Source organism: Xenopus laevis, chromosome 4L, assembly GCF_017654675.1.
Source record: "Xenopus laevis strain J_2021 chromosome 4L, Xenopus_laevis_v10.1, whole genome shotgun sequence".
NCBI classification, from domain to species: Eukaryota; Metazoa; Chordata; class Amphibia; order Anura; family Pipidae; genus Xenopus; species Xenopus laevis.
Window position 1 is genome coordinate 103958961 of NC_054377.1, and position 14620 is coordinate 103973580.

The following is a 14620-nucleotide window of genomic DNA, read 5'->3' on the forward strand; positions in this document are numbered from 1 at the left end:
AATATATTTTAAAATTCCCTTAAAGGAAAACTATACCCCTCAATCCATGTAGGTCTATCTAATCTATCTGATCTATAAAACCCTGCTTCAGGTCAAAAAAAAAAAAATATATATATTTTCATAATATACTTTTTTGTAGTATGTGCCATTGGGTAATCATAAATAGAAAATTGCCATTTTAAAAAATAAGGGCCGCCCCCTGGGATCGTATGATTCACAATGCACACAAACAAACCAAACTATAGTTAGGTCACATGAGCCAATTAACAGACAGAGTTCTGTCTTTTGCCTACACGCTTCTTCCTGTTACAGTTAGAGTTGTAGTATTTCTGGTCAGGTGATTTCTGTGGCAGCACAGAGACCATCACGAAATTGTGGTTCAAGGCAAGAGATGTAAAAGAGCAAAATTTACTTAATTATATATTCTAGTTTGATAATATTCTTTAATATGCCACTTAATTTGATATAAACTACCTGTTGCACAAGTATTCTTTTTGGGGGTATAGTTTTCCTTTAAAGGAACAGTTTAACGTTCAACTGAATAAATAAGTAGGCTGTGTAAAATAAAAAAATAGTTTCTAATATAGTTAGCCAAAAATGTAATGTATAAAGGCTGGTGTGACTAGATGTCTAACCTAATAGCCAGAAGCCTGCTTTTCAGCTCTCTAACTCTGAGTTAGTCAGTGACTTGAAGGGGGGCCACATGGGACATACAGTAACTGTTCAATGAGTTTCCAATTGATTCTCAGCATTCAACTAAGATTCAAAAGCAACAGATATGACCCATATGGTCCCCCCTCAAGTCATTGATTGGTTACTGCCTGGTACCCAATCAGTGAAAAAGAACAGAGTTTCAAAGCAGGAAGTAGTGTTCAGGCTATTTTGTTAGACATCCAGTCACTCCAGTCCATCTACATTACATTTTTGGCTAACTATATTAGAACCATTTTTTATTTTGCACAGCCTATTTACACAGTTTTTATTTTTATATAGTACAATTCCTTTAAATTACTTTAAACAGCCCCCTGAATAACACATCCTTCTCCCTCCATTTATTTCATTTATCTATTAGAAAGCAGTTGAACTATAGCACGTCTAGCTACTTCCTTGTCTAGAATGAAGCTCCACCTCTGAGTTCTCCTCTCACAGACTAGGAAGACCTCAAAAAGAGACCCAAACTGGGCATGTTCCCAGTCTGCAATGGAAATCAGGCATGTCTGTTGGGCCTCTGCAGCTATAATAGGCAAAGAAGTAGGTAAAAGTGTTGCGGTTCAGTTGCTTGTGATAGATAAATCAAATAAATGGAGGGAGAAAGGTATGTTATTCTGGGGGCTGTTTGAAAAAATTTTAGAGAGAATTTTTTTTTATTCTTTTAACACAGCACTGGAACTGTATTTAACTGAATATTGCAAGTTTAAAATGCAATGCCAACTTACAAAAAGGAAAAAACTATTATGACCTGTCAAGCCCGCCCACTTCTGATTTTTTCATCGAAGGGCTAATCTATAAAAATATTACTTTCATCTATGTAACATTACTAAAAAGGACACTAAACATTGAGAGAACAAGGTAAGAAAGCAAACAGAAAACTAGGTAAGAAAGCAAACAATTTGTTTACAATAAAGGTTGTATTTCCAAGAAAAAAAAACCCCATTAAACTACATACTTTTCATCTTCACATGGATCCTGTTTTGAGGCCCAGCCTGTGCCATCTTTAGGCACAATGTTCACATTGGGGTCGTTGCCTTTATTTTCAGCTTTAAGACTGGGCAAATTTGCAGGGGGGGGCATTCGTCGGGACACAGCCACTTTGCCCAGGCTCTGAAGTCCATGACGAGCAGCAACTGCAAAATACAGAATAAAAATTTTTGTGGACTGTCAGAATGTTGACAAGTCGAAACATTTTATTAACACATTCAATACTACAACAGGGTTTTCAGAAAATGTACAATTTAACATGGATTGATAAAAGGTTACAGGTCGGTGTTTAATAACTAAAAGGACACAAAATAAAGAGTTAATAAAAGTCTACCATCTAGAAAACCTTATAACTGTCTAGTTAAGATGAGAATAAACTATTCAAGGAATAGGAAATGCTTACCTGTGGTTTTCTGAGTTTCTAGTGACTTTCCCTTGTATGTATTAAAGAGGCTGAGGGTTGCATACTTTTTCCCATCCTTTGCTTTTGTACTCTGGCCTGACTTCTCCGACATGTCGAAGGAAATTCATCGAGTCTTTTACAGCCGATGCCTCACTTTTTAGGCCCAGTTTGATCCTAATAAAATGTATTTTTTATTTAGGGTCAATGTTTAGAATGCACATATTTTAAGATAACTTCTAGTGACTATTTTATTGCATTTGAGCTCAATTTTTTATGATTTCTGTAACACAAAAGGGCTGCAATATTAAAACAAAAAAAACAAAAAAACTAAAGCCAAACAAAAATAAACTGATGCAAGCTTAGACGTCTGAGCACTTTTACTATTCACATATATTTCATGCCATTTCTGATACACTTTTAATGCATTTTCAGTTCAATGTTGCTTTTGATGGCTTTTCTTTTGAATGTAAAGCATTCACCACACCGCAAATCTAAACACAAATATTTGCAGTGAGGAGTAGAGATATATATATTCACTATTGTGGAGGTCATCACAATACAAAATTTCCAAAAATATAGTGGTTGCTGGCGTCAATTTAAGATGAGGGGCTGTTACAACAGAAAATGCAAACAAGGTTCTGTGCATGCAGTAGCCAAAGTGGCAGTTATGAAAATTTGTGCGCACTCTTTTCATTATTGGGATAGGTATTCATATATAGGATGCTTTACCTCTGTACTGATACAGGAGAGAAAAGACAATAAAATGTAAGCAGTGTTGCAATTGTCAAAGTTTGCTTTGAAAATTTGGTATTGTATTGATGTAGCCTTTTGATCTATACAAGTCCATTTGACTATACAAGTAAATTTTGGACTGGCAAGCACAGGATACAAGTAGGTCAACCTGCATGGCTGCATTAAAGGGGACATGTACTCATCTAGGCTAGGGCTAGGAGCACTGTCAAAATGCCATGTTAACAAAAGATCTTGCATCTTAATAAATAAACTTGGATCAGAAAATGTACACATTTCTCACTATTTGGATTTACAAACATTTAAAGAGATACTGACAGTAAAAAACTACTTTTTAAAATATGAAAGTTACCTATAGGTCATGTTGCCGAGGTTTGTTTTTTAAGTAAGTAAGCGAAACTGCTGCTGCACAAATATGGCAGCCCCCTCATACAGGAACAGGAGGCATCAGACAGGTAATGTAAAAGCATTGTGCAAATACTTTATGACGAAGTTATAACTAGCGTTCAAAGGCAATATTATGATAGGGACAAAAAAAAAAATGTAATTTCTGGTGTCAGTATCTCTTTAAGGGTGGCTTAAGCAAAGGTTGAAATGTAACATATTTAAATCCCAAAGAGATGAGGACTACAATTCCTTGCTAGCTTTCTCACATCTTCAACAACAAGAAAAAAAGGTAGAAGTTTAAATTAAACCAATGGGCATATATATTGTTTTAATGTAAATTCTCAAGCTGTCGGCACTAAAACCTACAGAAATCTTCTGCATGATGTGTTTCCAAGTTCCAAAAACATTCAAGCAACAAGTGATAAAATACATGGGAACACAAGGAGATGAGAAATGTTCTGCAACATATACACACACACCTTTCCTTTCATTAAAGTACAATGCAAATCGTGTGAATAAGACAGACATATCACATGTACATAATCTTAAAAACTAATACAAGTGGGGAAAATAATTTTGCAAAACATTTTATGATTAAATGAAAAATTGCCTCTTGACATGCTTGCAGCAAACCCCCATCCACAAGAAAGTCAAACCCAGCAAAGCCCACAGCATCAGTGTGTGTTTATTATATTTACTTTAAACACACCAAGGAAACTGAAACCTTAACAACAACATCCCTTGGTATTTCTTGCCGCGTAGAACAAATGTTTCTAAATGTAGGTCTAGGACACACAAAAAAGCAACTATTGAAGCTTTGTGATAGAACATGAACTCAATGAATAGGTCTTATGCTGCAGATACTTGACTAGAAAGAAATATTTATGGATTATTATGTTTTATACTAATGAGGGGGTGCACACAATGAACAGTTTCTTTAACTGGGTATAGGACTGTATTGCAACTGGATTTGTACTCACATGACTTAGTTCTCAAAAATATTTATTCAGGAGACCAATGTATCATCTCACAAGCTGTTATCAAACTAAATAGCTTATGCCACTATTCTGAACATAGGGGTAGTTGATCATTGGATTTAATAGACACTTTGAAATACTGGTCTAGCCATGGAACCATATGAATACTTACTGTAAGGAAGCAAAGCTGTACTTTCAATGAGAACCTAGTTCTTAGTATTGAAAGTAGTGTGGGTTAGGTCATGATACCAGAGTTAGATATGGACTAAAGGTGGCTACACACGGGCAGATCAAAGATGATGATTCAAATCCTTTAGACCAAGTTTCCACCTTATCTGCTTATGTATGGGCCAATTTTCTTTTTTTTTTTTTTAATCGGACAGATGTTGATCAGGAAGGTATGGTTTTCATCCCAGATCGAGGACACCATCAGTTCCTTGATGTGGTCCTTGCCCTAGGCAGGTGCTCCAGTTAGAAAAAAAAAGCGAAAAACGTTCGCTGCGTGCTGTACCGGCATTTTAGTTTTTAGCAGCATCCCAGGCATCCCTTGTGCATGTGCTGTAGAGTGATTCCAGATTTACCCCATTTTGCATGCATCAAGAATTTGCTCACCACTGAAGCGGATACAATTCGTGTTTTTCCTTAAGCCAGTGCAGTTCTCTCTAACAGGAGCACTAGACAAAGAAAAACACCATTTTTGCCCCCCAGTAAAATCAAATTTGCATGCCCTTTAAGGTAACAGCACAAAAGGTGCGCTTGGACATTTTAAGCATTGCATTTGAGTTCTTTTGAGATCTTTAGGGCTAAGGTGTATGGGACATTGTCACACACTGCTCTACTGCGGCAACAAAACGGCTCTAGTTTCCTTCCCACCAGTAGTAATGTGAATTGAAGGTGGGAAAACACTCGTCTAATCCATTTCGTGGCAGATGTGAAGTAGCCTCTTGAGGAAACTAGGAATGCAGCCCAGATTGTCGTTGTGCCAATGTCCATGTTTTCCATCCACATTGCAAGTTTTTTCCCCAGAAATCCAGTGTAAAAGTGATCACATCTGCAGCAACTGCTGTGAGATGCCACAAACACATCTGTGTCAGTTCTGGCAAATGACATGCAGGTTGCAGCACATGTTGTGGGAATGGTGTCCCTGTTGGTGCAAAGGGGGGTTTTCTCAGGCATCTGCTACTCCCCAGCCATGCAGAACTCAAGCAGCTTTGTTTATGACGATCCATAAGCAGCCCAGACCACACTGAGCATGTGCACAGTCTTGGTCTTGCAAAGATGTTTAACCAAGTTACAAGTTGGTGACCCCATGTAGCCAACTTTGAAAGCATAAATTATTTGTTTGATTAGGCTCGTGGTGCAGTAATTTCATGTTTATATTTAGTATACAAAATACATAATTTCTAGCCTTATTCTATTTTAGACTTTACATGCCCTTTAAATGTACAAGAATTGGTAGATATATGCAAGTCTATAACTCAAATGAGCACAGTGATAGAAACTCCCATTTAAACATACATCAAACATTTACTTTGACATCTTCAAAAATGTATTGGTATTTTAGGGTTAAAACCTGACAATGAATTGTATCTGTTAAACAAAAATACATTATAATAAATTGCATTGTAGAACTGAGGCTAAAGTTAAAATGTTAATGCAGTCAATACCAGACTGCATGGAGGTGGAGGGACTTAACTGAAGCCCATTTTACTATTTTCTCTCCAAGAGGCTCACAAAATAAGATGATATTTGCAGTAATTGTATTTGATGCCCCAAACATTTTTGAAACTTTAGCTAAATAACTGATACAATGTATCCCTATATCTTTATTAAATGTTTTACTACAATCTAACACGATCCATGTTCGCAGGACAGAGATAAAATTTCTAAATATGTATTTATTACTCTAAGGATCAAGTTGAGAAAAGTGTCGATTTTTGCGACATTGTATTTCACTAAATAATCCTCTTTGCCTTCCATTACCTCTGCTTGAAACACTGTAGCGTGCATATAAAACAGATGGCACAAAGCCTGTGATAGCTGCTGGTACTGCAATACATTCAACCCTTACTGGGACCTTGAATATGGATGCTCATATGCAAGTCAGCATTACTCTCTACAAACAGCAAAGACAAAAGAAAGCATAAACAAAAGGTGAAGAGGAAAAAGATATTTGGAGATCGTTGCGCAACCTAAAGCTCCCCCGGACAGAAGGCTGATTGAAATGATTACCGAGTATGGGTTTGAATTGTGAGTCAATCTGCTAAATATGTAATTTATACCACATCTCAGAAATGTATTTTTAAAGGAGAATTCAACCCATTTGTAAAAAACCCGAGTACCCCCCACCCCAGGTAGACCTCCCTGCCTCCTCCTCCCAGGCTAACTGCCCCTTCAGGGAAATGCCCCATACTTTATACTTACCCCTCGGAGTTCCACACATCCATCTTCCGGGTCCTGGGTAAGATGACTAGGAGATCGGCAATTTCCGTGTAATTCCGCGCATACGCAGTTGTCGCAAACTGCTCCAAATGCACATGCGCCGAAATACCAATCTCTCAGTCAACTTACCGAGGACCAGGAAGATGGATGCGTGTATATATAGTCATGCTGTGTTTTTGTTTGGCGAGTGCGCGCGCGTGTGTGTAAGTATCTATCATAGAGGAGCACTCACCAAACAAAAACCTGCCTCTGAATGGCATGAACCCCCCCCCCCTTACACTGGCAGTCATTCAATCCCACCCTAACCTTGTTTCATGTTAAAGTGATAGATTCTAGGACATGAAAACATGAGATGTCTGCTTTTCATTTTGGGCTGTGCAGAGATTATACGGAAAGCAGAGGTACTAGAAATGATCACTTCAGCATGGAACATGGGTAAAGGAGTTATAAATATGGAAATTAGGGATTGGAAGGGAAAAGGTGGAAAAACATGTTTTACTTCCTTGTTTAAAGGGGTTGTTCACCTTCCAAACACTTTTTTTTCAATTCAGTTGTTTTTAGATTGTTCCCCAGAAAAAAAGACTTTCAATTACTGTCCATTATTTATTTTTTACGTTTTTTCCAAAATCTAAGTTTACAGTTGAATGTTCCTGTCTGGTGTTTGATTCTTGCAGCTCAGAAATTCAGGCGCAAACTGTAAACAGTTACAATTTAAATTAAAACATTTAGTTGATACATTTCTCAGCAGCATCTCTGGAGTATTAGCAACTATTGTATCAATTCTAACATCTGCCTGTAATAGAACGCAGAGATTCTGCTCAGCAGGGACACAGATAAGAAATGTATCAACTAAATGTATCCATTTAGAACAGTTTACAGGGTTGGTTATCTGAAAACAACCTGTGGTTTGAAAGTGAACCAACCCTTAAGTGACTTCCCTTTCCAACCCTAATTTACATATATAAATTAGGATTTGGTTCAGCCAGGCATGACGATTTGGCAAAGTCCTGCTGAAAAAGACTGAATCCTGGCCGAATCTCTAACAGAATCCTGGATTTGGTGCATTCCTAATTTTTGAAGGCCAGCACTATCGGTCACTGTCTGTGAATTTGCTGGATTCAGCTAACCCTAGAGTTGCAAACTCTCAGTTGAGCCAAAAACCTGGTATTAGCAGTTTAAAAATCAAAATATCTCAGAAACCATGTGTAATTTACATTCATTTTCTATTTAAAAAGTGCGAAGAAATGAAACCTTACTAAGTTTACATCAATATTTTTTGGTTTAACTTCATTTAAGGGATTGGAACAGTAGCATGGCAGAGGAAGAGCAGTTGGCAAGTTTAACTTTATGAAACTGGCGTTTGCAGTGGTGCTAGTTTTTGGAGGGGTAGGTCAATTGGAGTTTCAGTGATTAACATATGTCATCATGAGAGTAGCCGTTAAAACTCTTGCGTACGAACGTACGAATCAACATACGATCAGACTTTCCCGTCTCCCGACCCTCCACTAACCATTCAGATCAAAGTGTTACCATTCCCATCAAATAAAGTATTAAAAGAACAGATCAGCCGATGGTCTGCCCCTGACAGCAATCGTACGAAAGTTATGACTGACAAAGATAGTGACAGTCTCCCTCTGAAAATTGTACGATCGGCAATACATGCAGAGATATTATCGGCAGCTGACAGAATTTTCTAACCTGCCCGATCGACCAAACGACCGATCTCCGCAGGACGAAAAATGTCGGGACTCTCCACACAAGGTCCGAAAATCGTACGAATCCACGATTCGTACGATCGGATCATTGCGTCTATGGCCAGCTTTAGATATGTTTTATTAGAAAGGCCATCCCCACATATACATGCAGGTAGCTGTGATTATACAGCCCTTAAAGGTACAGTAGAGAATGCAAGACAGAAAAAATAGAATAATATGTATCTAAATATTTGCGACATCTCTACAATAGGCGAATATAGTCATACCTTGACAATTTTAAGGCAAAAGCTATAGGCTGAGTGGACACAAGTAGCTGTATTAACAGGTTATGAGCAGTGCACTGAATAAATAAATAATTTGTGGATTTGACCAAATAATCCATATGGAACAATTTAACCAACCTTTTATTTGCTCTTATCCACTGTTGAAAAATGTATAAGCACACTCATATGACAATAACAACCATCCTGAAAGGAGGGATACATTTCTACACAAGACACAAATTACTGAATAGAAGGCTTTAAAGGACAAGTAACATCAAAAAAAATTTAAAGAAATTTGTTCGTTTGCAACGAAAAACAAACACCAAGAAAAAAAATATACTTTAAAATCACTAGTCTTTATTAAGAAATAACTTACCAAAACTCCACTTCCTGTCCTCTTCAAAAAAGGTGATACGGCACCATCCATCCTGCAGCACTTGATTTCACCACCCTTGCTATTCACTGACAGCATGCGGCTGGGAAGCCCCTGGGATAGCGCTCACACAGGCCAAGGCATGAGCTTCTTCCCTGGGAGAGATGGCTAGTGGCGGCTCCGGCTCAGCCCAGTCCTCTCAACCTTCTGAAGCATCGCAGCCGCATTGGGACAGGTTCTGGGAGAGTGAAGCGGGCATATTGTGTACAGGCATGTCTGCATACACCTCAAGCCCCTTAGCTGCAGTCACAGCATGAATAAGTGGGTTTTATTGGGCTGCATGTGGATGGAGACCTGGCGAGACGGAGACTTGCCGGGATGCATGGAGTTTATTGTGTGCATGCTGGGATCCGCTTGTGAATAGTTTATGGTGCTGCTGTGCGCTGGAGAAGCGATACATAAGTTCCAAGTAAAGTATAGTGACAGATACCTGCCACCCAGTGGAGCACACATACAGCCGCACTCCATCCAATCCCGGTGTGAAAAGTTTTCTCCTGCTGCCGCTTACATCTGCTACTTGGCAGCTGCATCTTAGCAGATGTAAGCGGTAGCAGGAGAAAACTTTTCCCACCGGGTTTGGAGTGCGGCTTCTCCAGCGCACAGCAGCACCATAAACTATTCACAAGCAGATCACAGCGCGCACACAATAAACTCCATGCAACTGGGCAAGTCTCCGTCTCGCCAGATCTCCATCCACATGCAGCCCAATAAATCCCACTTATTCGTGCCGTGACTGCAGTTAAGGGGCTGGAGGTTCCGCTTCACTCTCCCAGAACCTGTCCCAGTGCGGCTGCGATGCTGCTTCAGAAGGTTGAGAGGACTGGGCTGAGCCGGAGCTGCCGCTAGCCATCTCTCCCAGGTAAGAAGCTCATGCCTTGGCCTGTGTGAGCGCTATCCCGGGCCTTCCCAGTGAATAGCCAGGGTGGAGAAATCGAGTGCTGCAGGAAGTGGAGTTTTGTTAAGTTATTTCTTAATAAAGACTTGTAATTTTAAAGTATATTTTTTTCTTGGTGTTTGTTTTTCGTTGTAAACTAACAATTTTTTTTAAAAAAAATGTTGATGTTACTGGTCCTTTAAACTCAGGGCTAGACCCTTGAGTTTAACTGCACAGGGCAATGCAGAAATGGAGGCCAATGGCTGACCATGGATTATGTACACTTCCTTAAAATACACAATACCTAAGTGCATTTATTGAAACATTCCATATCACCCAACTTTTTTTTGAAGGCCAGATTAAATTATGTCAAAGAAACAAAATTTGCACACAAACATATTACGAGAATTTAATCTAGGGCTGTCCCTAACCAAGGAAACTGCATAGGGTACTTACAGCCTAAGGTCTCATTCCACTCATTTGGATACCACAAGATAAAGAGAGTACAGATTGAGATTTTTAACAAGGCTATTTTATAAAGAATAATTCAAATTAAATAAATTGTGTTTGTGTGCATATGATGTATCATCTCTATATACATCCTACACACATATACCTCTCTGCATGAGGGAATTGTCTCTGGGTACAACTTTCCAAAATCTGAGCACGCCCCTAACAGATTTCGTCAGCAGATGCTAAGGATTATGCACACATAGTCAATAGCAGCTGTTTCTGGTAGCTGGCTAGTCATCCATTACGTCCCACCCCCACAATTTTGGCTAGCTACAAAAAGATAATCTCCATGTATGAAATTTAAGATAAAATGCTAAAGAGAGAGTACAGGAAAAAACTACCTAACTCATGGCACCTGTTAAAAGATAGTGTGAGTTAAAATAACCAGATTACAAGAACAACTGGGTTATTTGGTTGCAGATGGAAATCATCTACGTTAAGTGCAGTGATTAAGCCCTTTTGTTTGGATTTTTCTAGCAATACTCCCAATTTATATGAATCTGCTTTTCTTACAGTGAGATGCATAGCTGTAAAGTTCCCAATTTCCTCTTTTCCATGCAAATTAGCACTCAAATCAAAGCTGCAGCTTGAAATATGGACCACAAGCACGTCTGTAATGATTATTTTGGGTATCCCTACTGCTTTTTAAGTTGGCCATAGAAGCACAAATATCTTTAAACTTTAAATTAATTTTCAGTATAATGGAGAGTGATAGTCAGACAATCTGCAATTGGCCATTTATTATTATTTGTGGTTATTGAAAGCTTTTTTAACTCACCAATTTGGAATTTCAACAGCTATCTAGTTGCCAGGGTTCAAATCACCTTAACAACCAGGCAATGGTTTGAATAAGAAACTTGAATATGACCAGGAGAGTGACTACATAAAAAGATATGAAGAAAGAAAAAAGTACCCCGCTTAAATCAGGTTCTTACAATAGGTCACTGAAATCTGCTACTATTATGCCTTTACTATTAAACAGCAAAATTAGCGAGTTGCTCTCGCACACCCTGGCCTTCAATTGAAGATAATCCCTGGTGCACAGCAATGGCGGAATCGGCGTCCCACCTTGAAATGACGGATCCAAAGAAAATTCACTGGCACACAGGTACAGCTAGCAGGGTAAACCCTTGCTAATTTATTAAATGGTTTGCAGCATGCAACGTTTCGGGGGTAACCCCCTTTGCATGCTGCAAACCATTTAATAAATTAGCAAGGGTTTACCCTGCTAGCTGTACCTGTGTGCCAGTGAATTTTCTTTGGTTTACTATTAAACTGCCACATAGTTATTTAGAGTATCAATTTGCATAGGTGTGGGTAAAGGTATAATAGTAGCAGATTTTCTTCACATAAAAACATATGTAGTAACATATGTAGTAACAATAAAATTGTAGCCGCACAAAACAATTGCTTATGGCTGCAGTGAACCAAGTTTGATAGCTGGAAAGAGGCACCAAATAAAAAAAACAAAAAACTACACAATAGAAGACCAACTGAACTGTTGCTAAGAATAGGCCATTTAACATATTACAAGTTAATGTAAAGGTGAACCACGACTTTAATGAAGTATCCATCAAAATGTTGGATGGAGTCCTGATCTAAAATATCTAGCAGCTCTCACTGCACTTCTGCTACATGGAATTAGATACATTATAGTGCACCCACAATTCTTTATTTTTAAAGGAACTGGACCTTTAAATGTTATAATGATACAGATGGGCCTATGTATTTTCTTTACTCTAGGGGGGGAAGAAAAAGTGTTTTATTGCTTGTACTTGTGGACTCTGTGCTCCTCTTCTTCTATTCTGACTTATGGGATAATTAAACCCTAGCAGAGATGAATGTAAAAGCTCCAAGCCTGACAGCTACACAACACAGATTACTGTAAATAATGTAAAAAAAAAAAATGACACATTGGAAATGGCTTAGAATAAATACCACGGTGTAAATCTTGGTTAAAAAAAAAACAATTAAAAGGTTAACTACCATTCCCCATCTATATAGGCACAGTTAAAATTGCAAGCAAGAGCGACGCAACTCGGTACACAGATGGTACCCAGACACGCTAATGCTGGACAATACAGCGTATATACAGCCATCCCGAGCTCTACTAACCACTACGTGCTGTGCAACCTGCAGCTCACCAGATACCAATGTACAACACCGACACATCTTCATATCGCATTAACTACTTCGTGCCGGAGTTCAACAGCAGCTGCAGGTCGCACATCACTGGTTAAAACCCTCCAAACCACCTCCGATGGTAATTTAGTCAATCCCCGGTAAAACTGAGGCCTGTGACTGTATAGAGGCAGACAGCAGCACTGAATTGAATAAATGCTTAAGGCTCATTGTTTTCTCAGAAAAGGGAAGAGATTATCCTCTCCGTCAGGCTCCCCATCTCACCTGAGCAGGAAGCGTCGTTTCCACAGAGAATGGGGCTGATGGGTCGCTTCCCGGCAGCGGAGTGAATGGCGGTGACACCGGCGCACAGTTATGACGCTATCGGAAACGGTCGTCGTATAACGTGCCCCTACGCGATTATATATTGTAGCAAGTGTGCTTAATGTGCACCATACCCAGAAATATGCCAAACCATCCACACAGGACCCACTTGTCGCCTGGTATTCCCGCTATTATGCCCCACAGCACACTTACCACACCACCGTACCACCGGCGCCAGAAAAGATGGCCGACCGCCAACGACTGACGTCACCACGCATACGTGTTAGCGTGCTATGAGACGCTGGGTTCAATTTGCCAGACCTAGAAATGGCGCACATTGGAAAAATATACTGCAGTGGAAGGGGGTAGGCTGGACGCGCCCTCCCAGAAAAGCCGCACACAGACATTTTTAGTTTGGGCTTTGTTTTCCATACAATAGAATAATTGTTGATGTATAGTGGTGTAACGCACGTCGAAAGAATTGACACGTTTAAGACTTTATCACATAATTTTTAAGCCAAAATCATTCATTTTTAATAAGATTATGGAAGGCTGCACAATATTCCTGCCACATCAGTGCTGATTTTCTAGTCCTATGCCTGAGCCTTAGGCCTGCTGTAAATGGCAATGGACAAAGAGCAGTTTTCTCGTTTAAAATATGTCGGGGGAGTAGTTTTGTATTGTTAGTGTCTGTGGCGTAAAAGGAGAGCTATACAGAAGGCATTTATTCTTTGAGCGATGGGGTTTCTGAAGATTCGAATAAATGAATTAACACTGGAAATGTATTAAATGCTTAGAACATCCTGAAAGAAACCAGTGTCAGTGGAATTGTCAATAATAGTGAGGGAGCTGAATAGAAGCTGGCAGATGTGCAGGGTGGAAGGGCCTTGTGTTGTGATTTATACATGACAATGGAGGTGAAACTACACAAGCCTCCAATACATTTCATATGCAAAAATGGGTCCTTTTAGTCCACACTTTGGATCTGCCTATTCCCTGATCCACAGAAGTCCCATTCACTTTAATTTGGAATTTGTATATGAGAATGTACCAGGAACTGCATACAGTCGTATAGGTGCAGGAAAATAGACTGGCCCCACATTTGAGTAAGGGTGGAGGAGGGGGGGAGTCATGACATATTAAGTAGAACTCTTTTCACCTCTTGATTTATAGTCTGTGAAATGAACACGTAGATTATGAAGGAAATTTACCCACTGCTTAAATGGAATAGGGTATTAGACGCCACCTTACAATCAAGGCAACATTTACAAATATAGATCCACAGGATCTCTTTGCTCAATTAGACTGCACATGTGCAGAACCGAATCTGGCCAATCTAATCACTGGCCTGGGGGCTAATGATCAGCTCATTCTGCAGGCCTACAGAGACCGGTCGGGGGTGCACTTCATCAACACACTGATTTAAGATTTGTTCTCTAAGAAGTTAGTCTCAAAGTATCCATTTTCGAGGCAGTGCCCTACATATTGAGACAAGTTTTTTAGCAATAATTCTCAAAAACTTTCATAAGCATGTTCTTTAGTTAAAAAAATGTTTTCATTCCATCATATTAAAACATCAAAACAACCCCACAGGAAGCCTTGTGGGGTTGTTTTGATGTTTTAAGATGATGCCATAAAAACGTTTTTTTAACTAAAGAGCATGCTTATGAAACTTTTTGAGAAATATTATATACCTCGGTTTGGTCACTAGAGGTTTATA

General features: G+C 39.2%; 1 protein-coding gene across 8 annotated transcripts in view; it reads right to left on the bottom strand.

The window, feature by feature from the left end:
• The window catches only part of prrc2c.L (proline-rich coiled-coil 2C L homeolog), a 76211-nt gene extending 62964 nt beyond the window's left edge, over positions 1–13247 (bottom strand). For 4 of the 8 annotated variants that reach the window (XM_018258615.2, XM_018258616.2, XM_018258613.2 and 1 more), the window contains exons 1-3: positions 12862–13107; positions 2102–2275; positions 1667–1844 (exon numbers count right to left, since the gene is read on the bottom strand). In XM_018258615.2, coding sequence (XP_018114104.1) covers positions 1667–1844; positions 2102–2213 — 290 coding nt within the window. In that variant the 5' untranslated portion in view covers positions 2214–2275; positions 12862–13107. Of the gene's footprint in view, positions 1–1666; positions 1845–2101; positions 2276–12570; positions 12809–12861 lie in introns of those variants that run through there. The other 4 variants (XM_018258619.2, XM_018258614.2, XM_018258618.2 and 1 more) reach the window with 3 other exon arrangements.
• Between the last annotated feature and the right edge of the window lie 1373 nt (positions 13248–14620).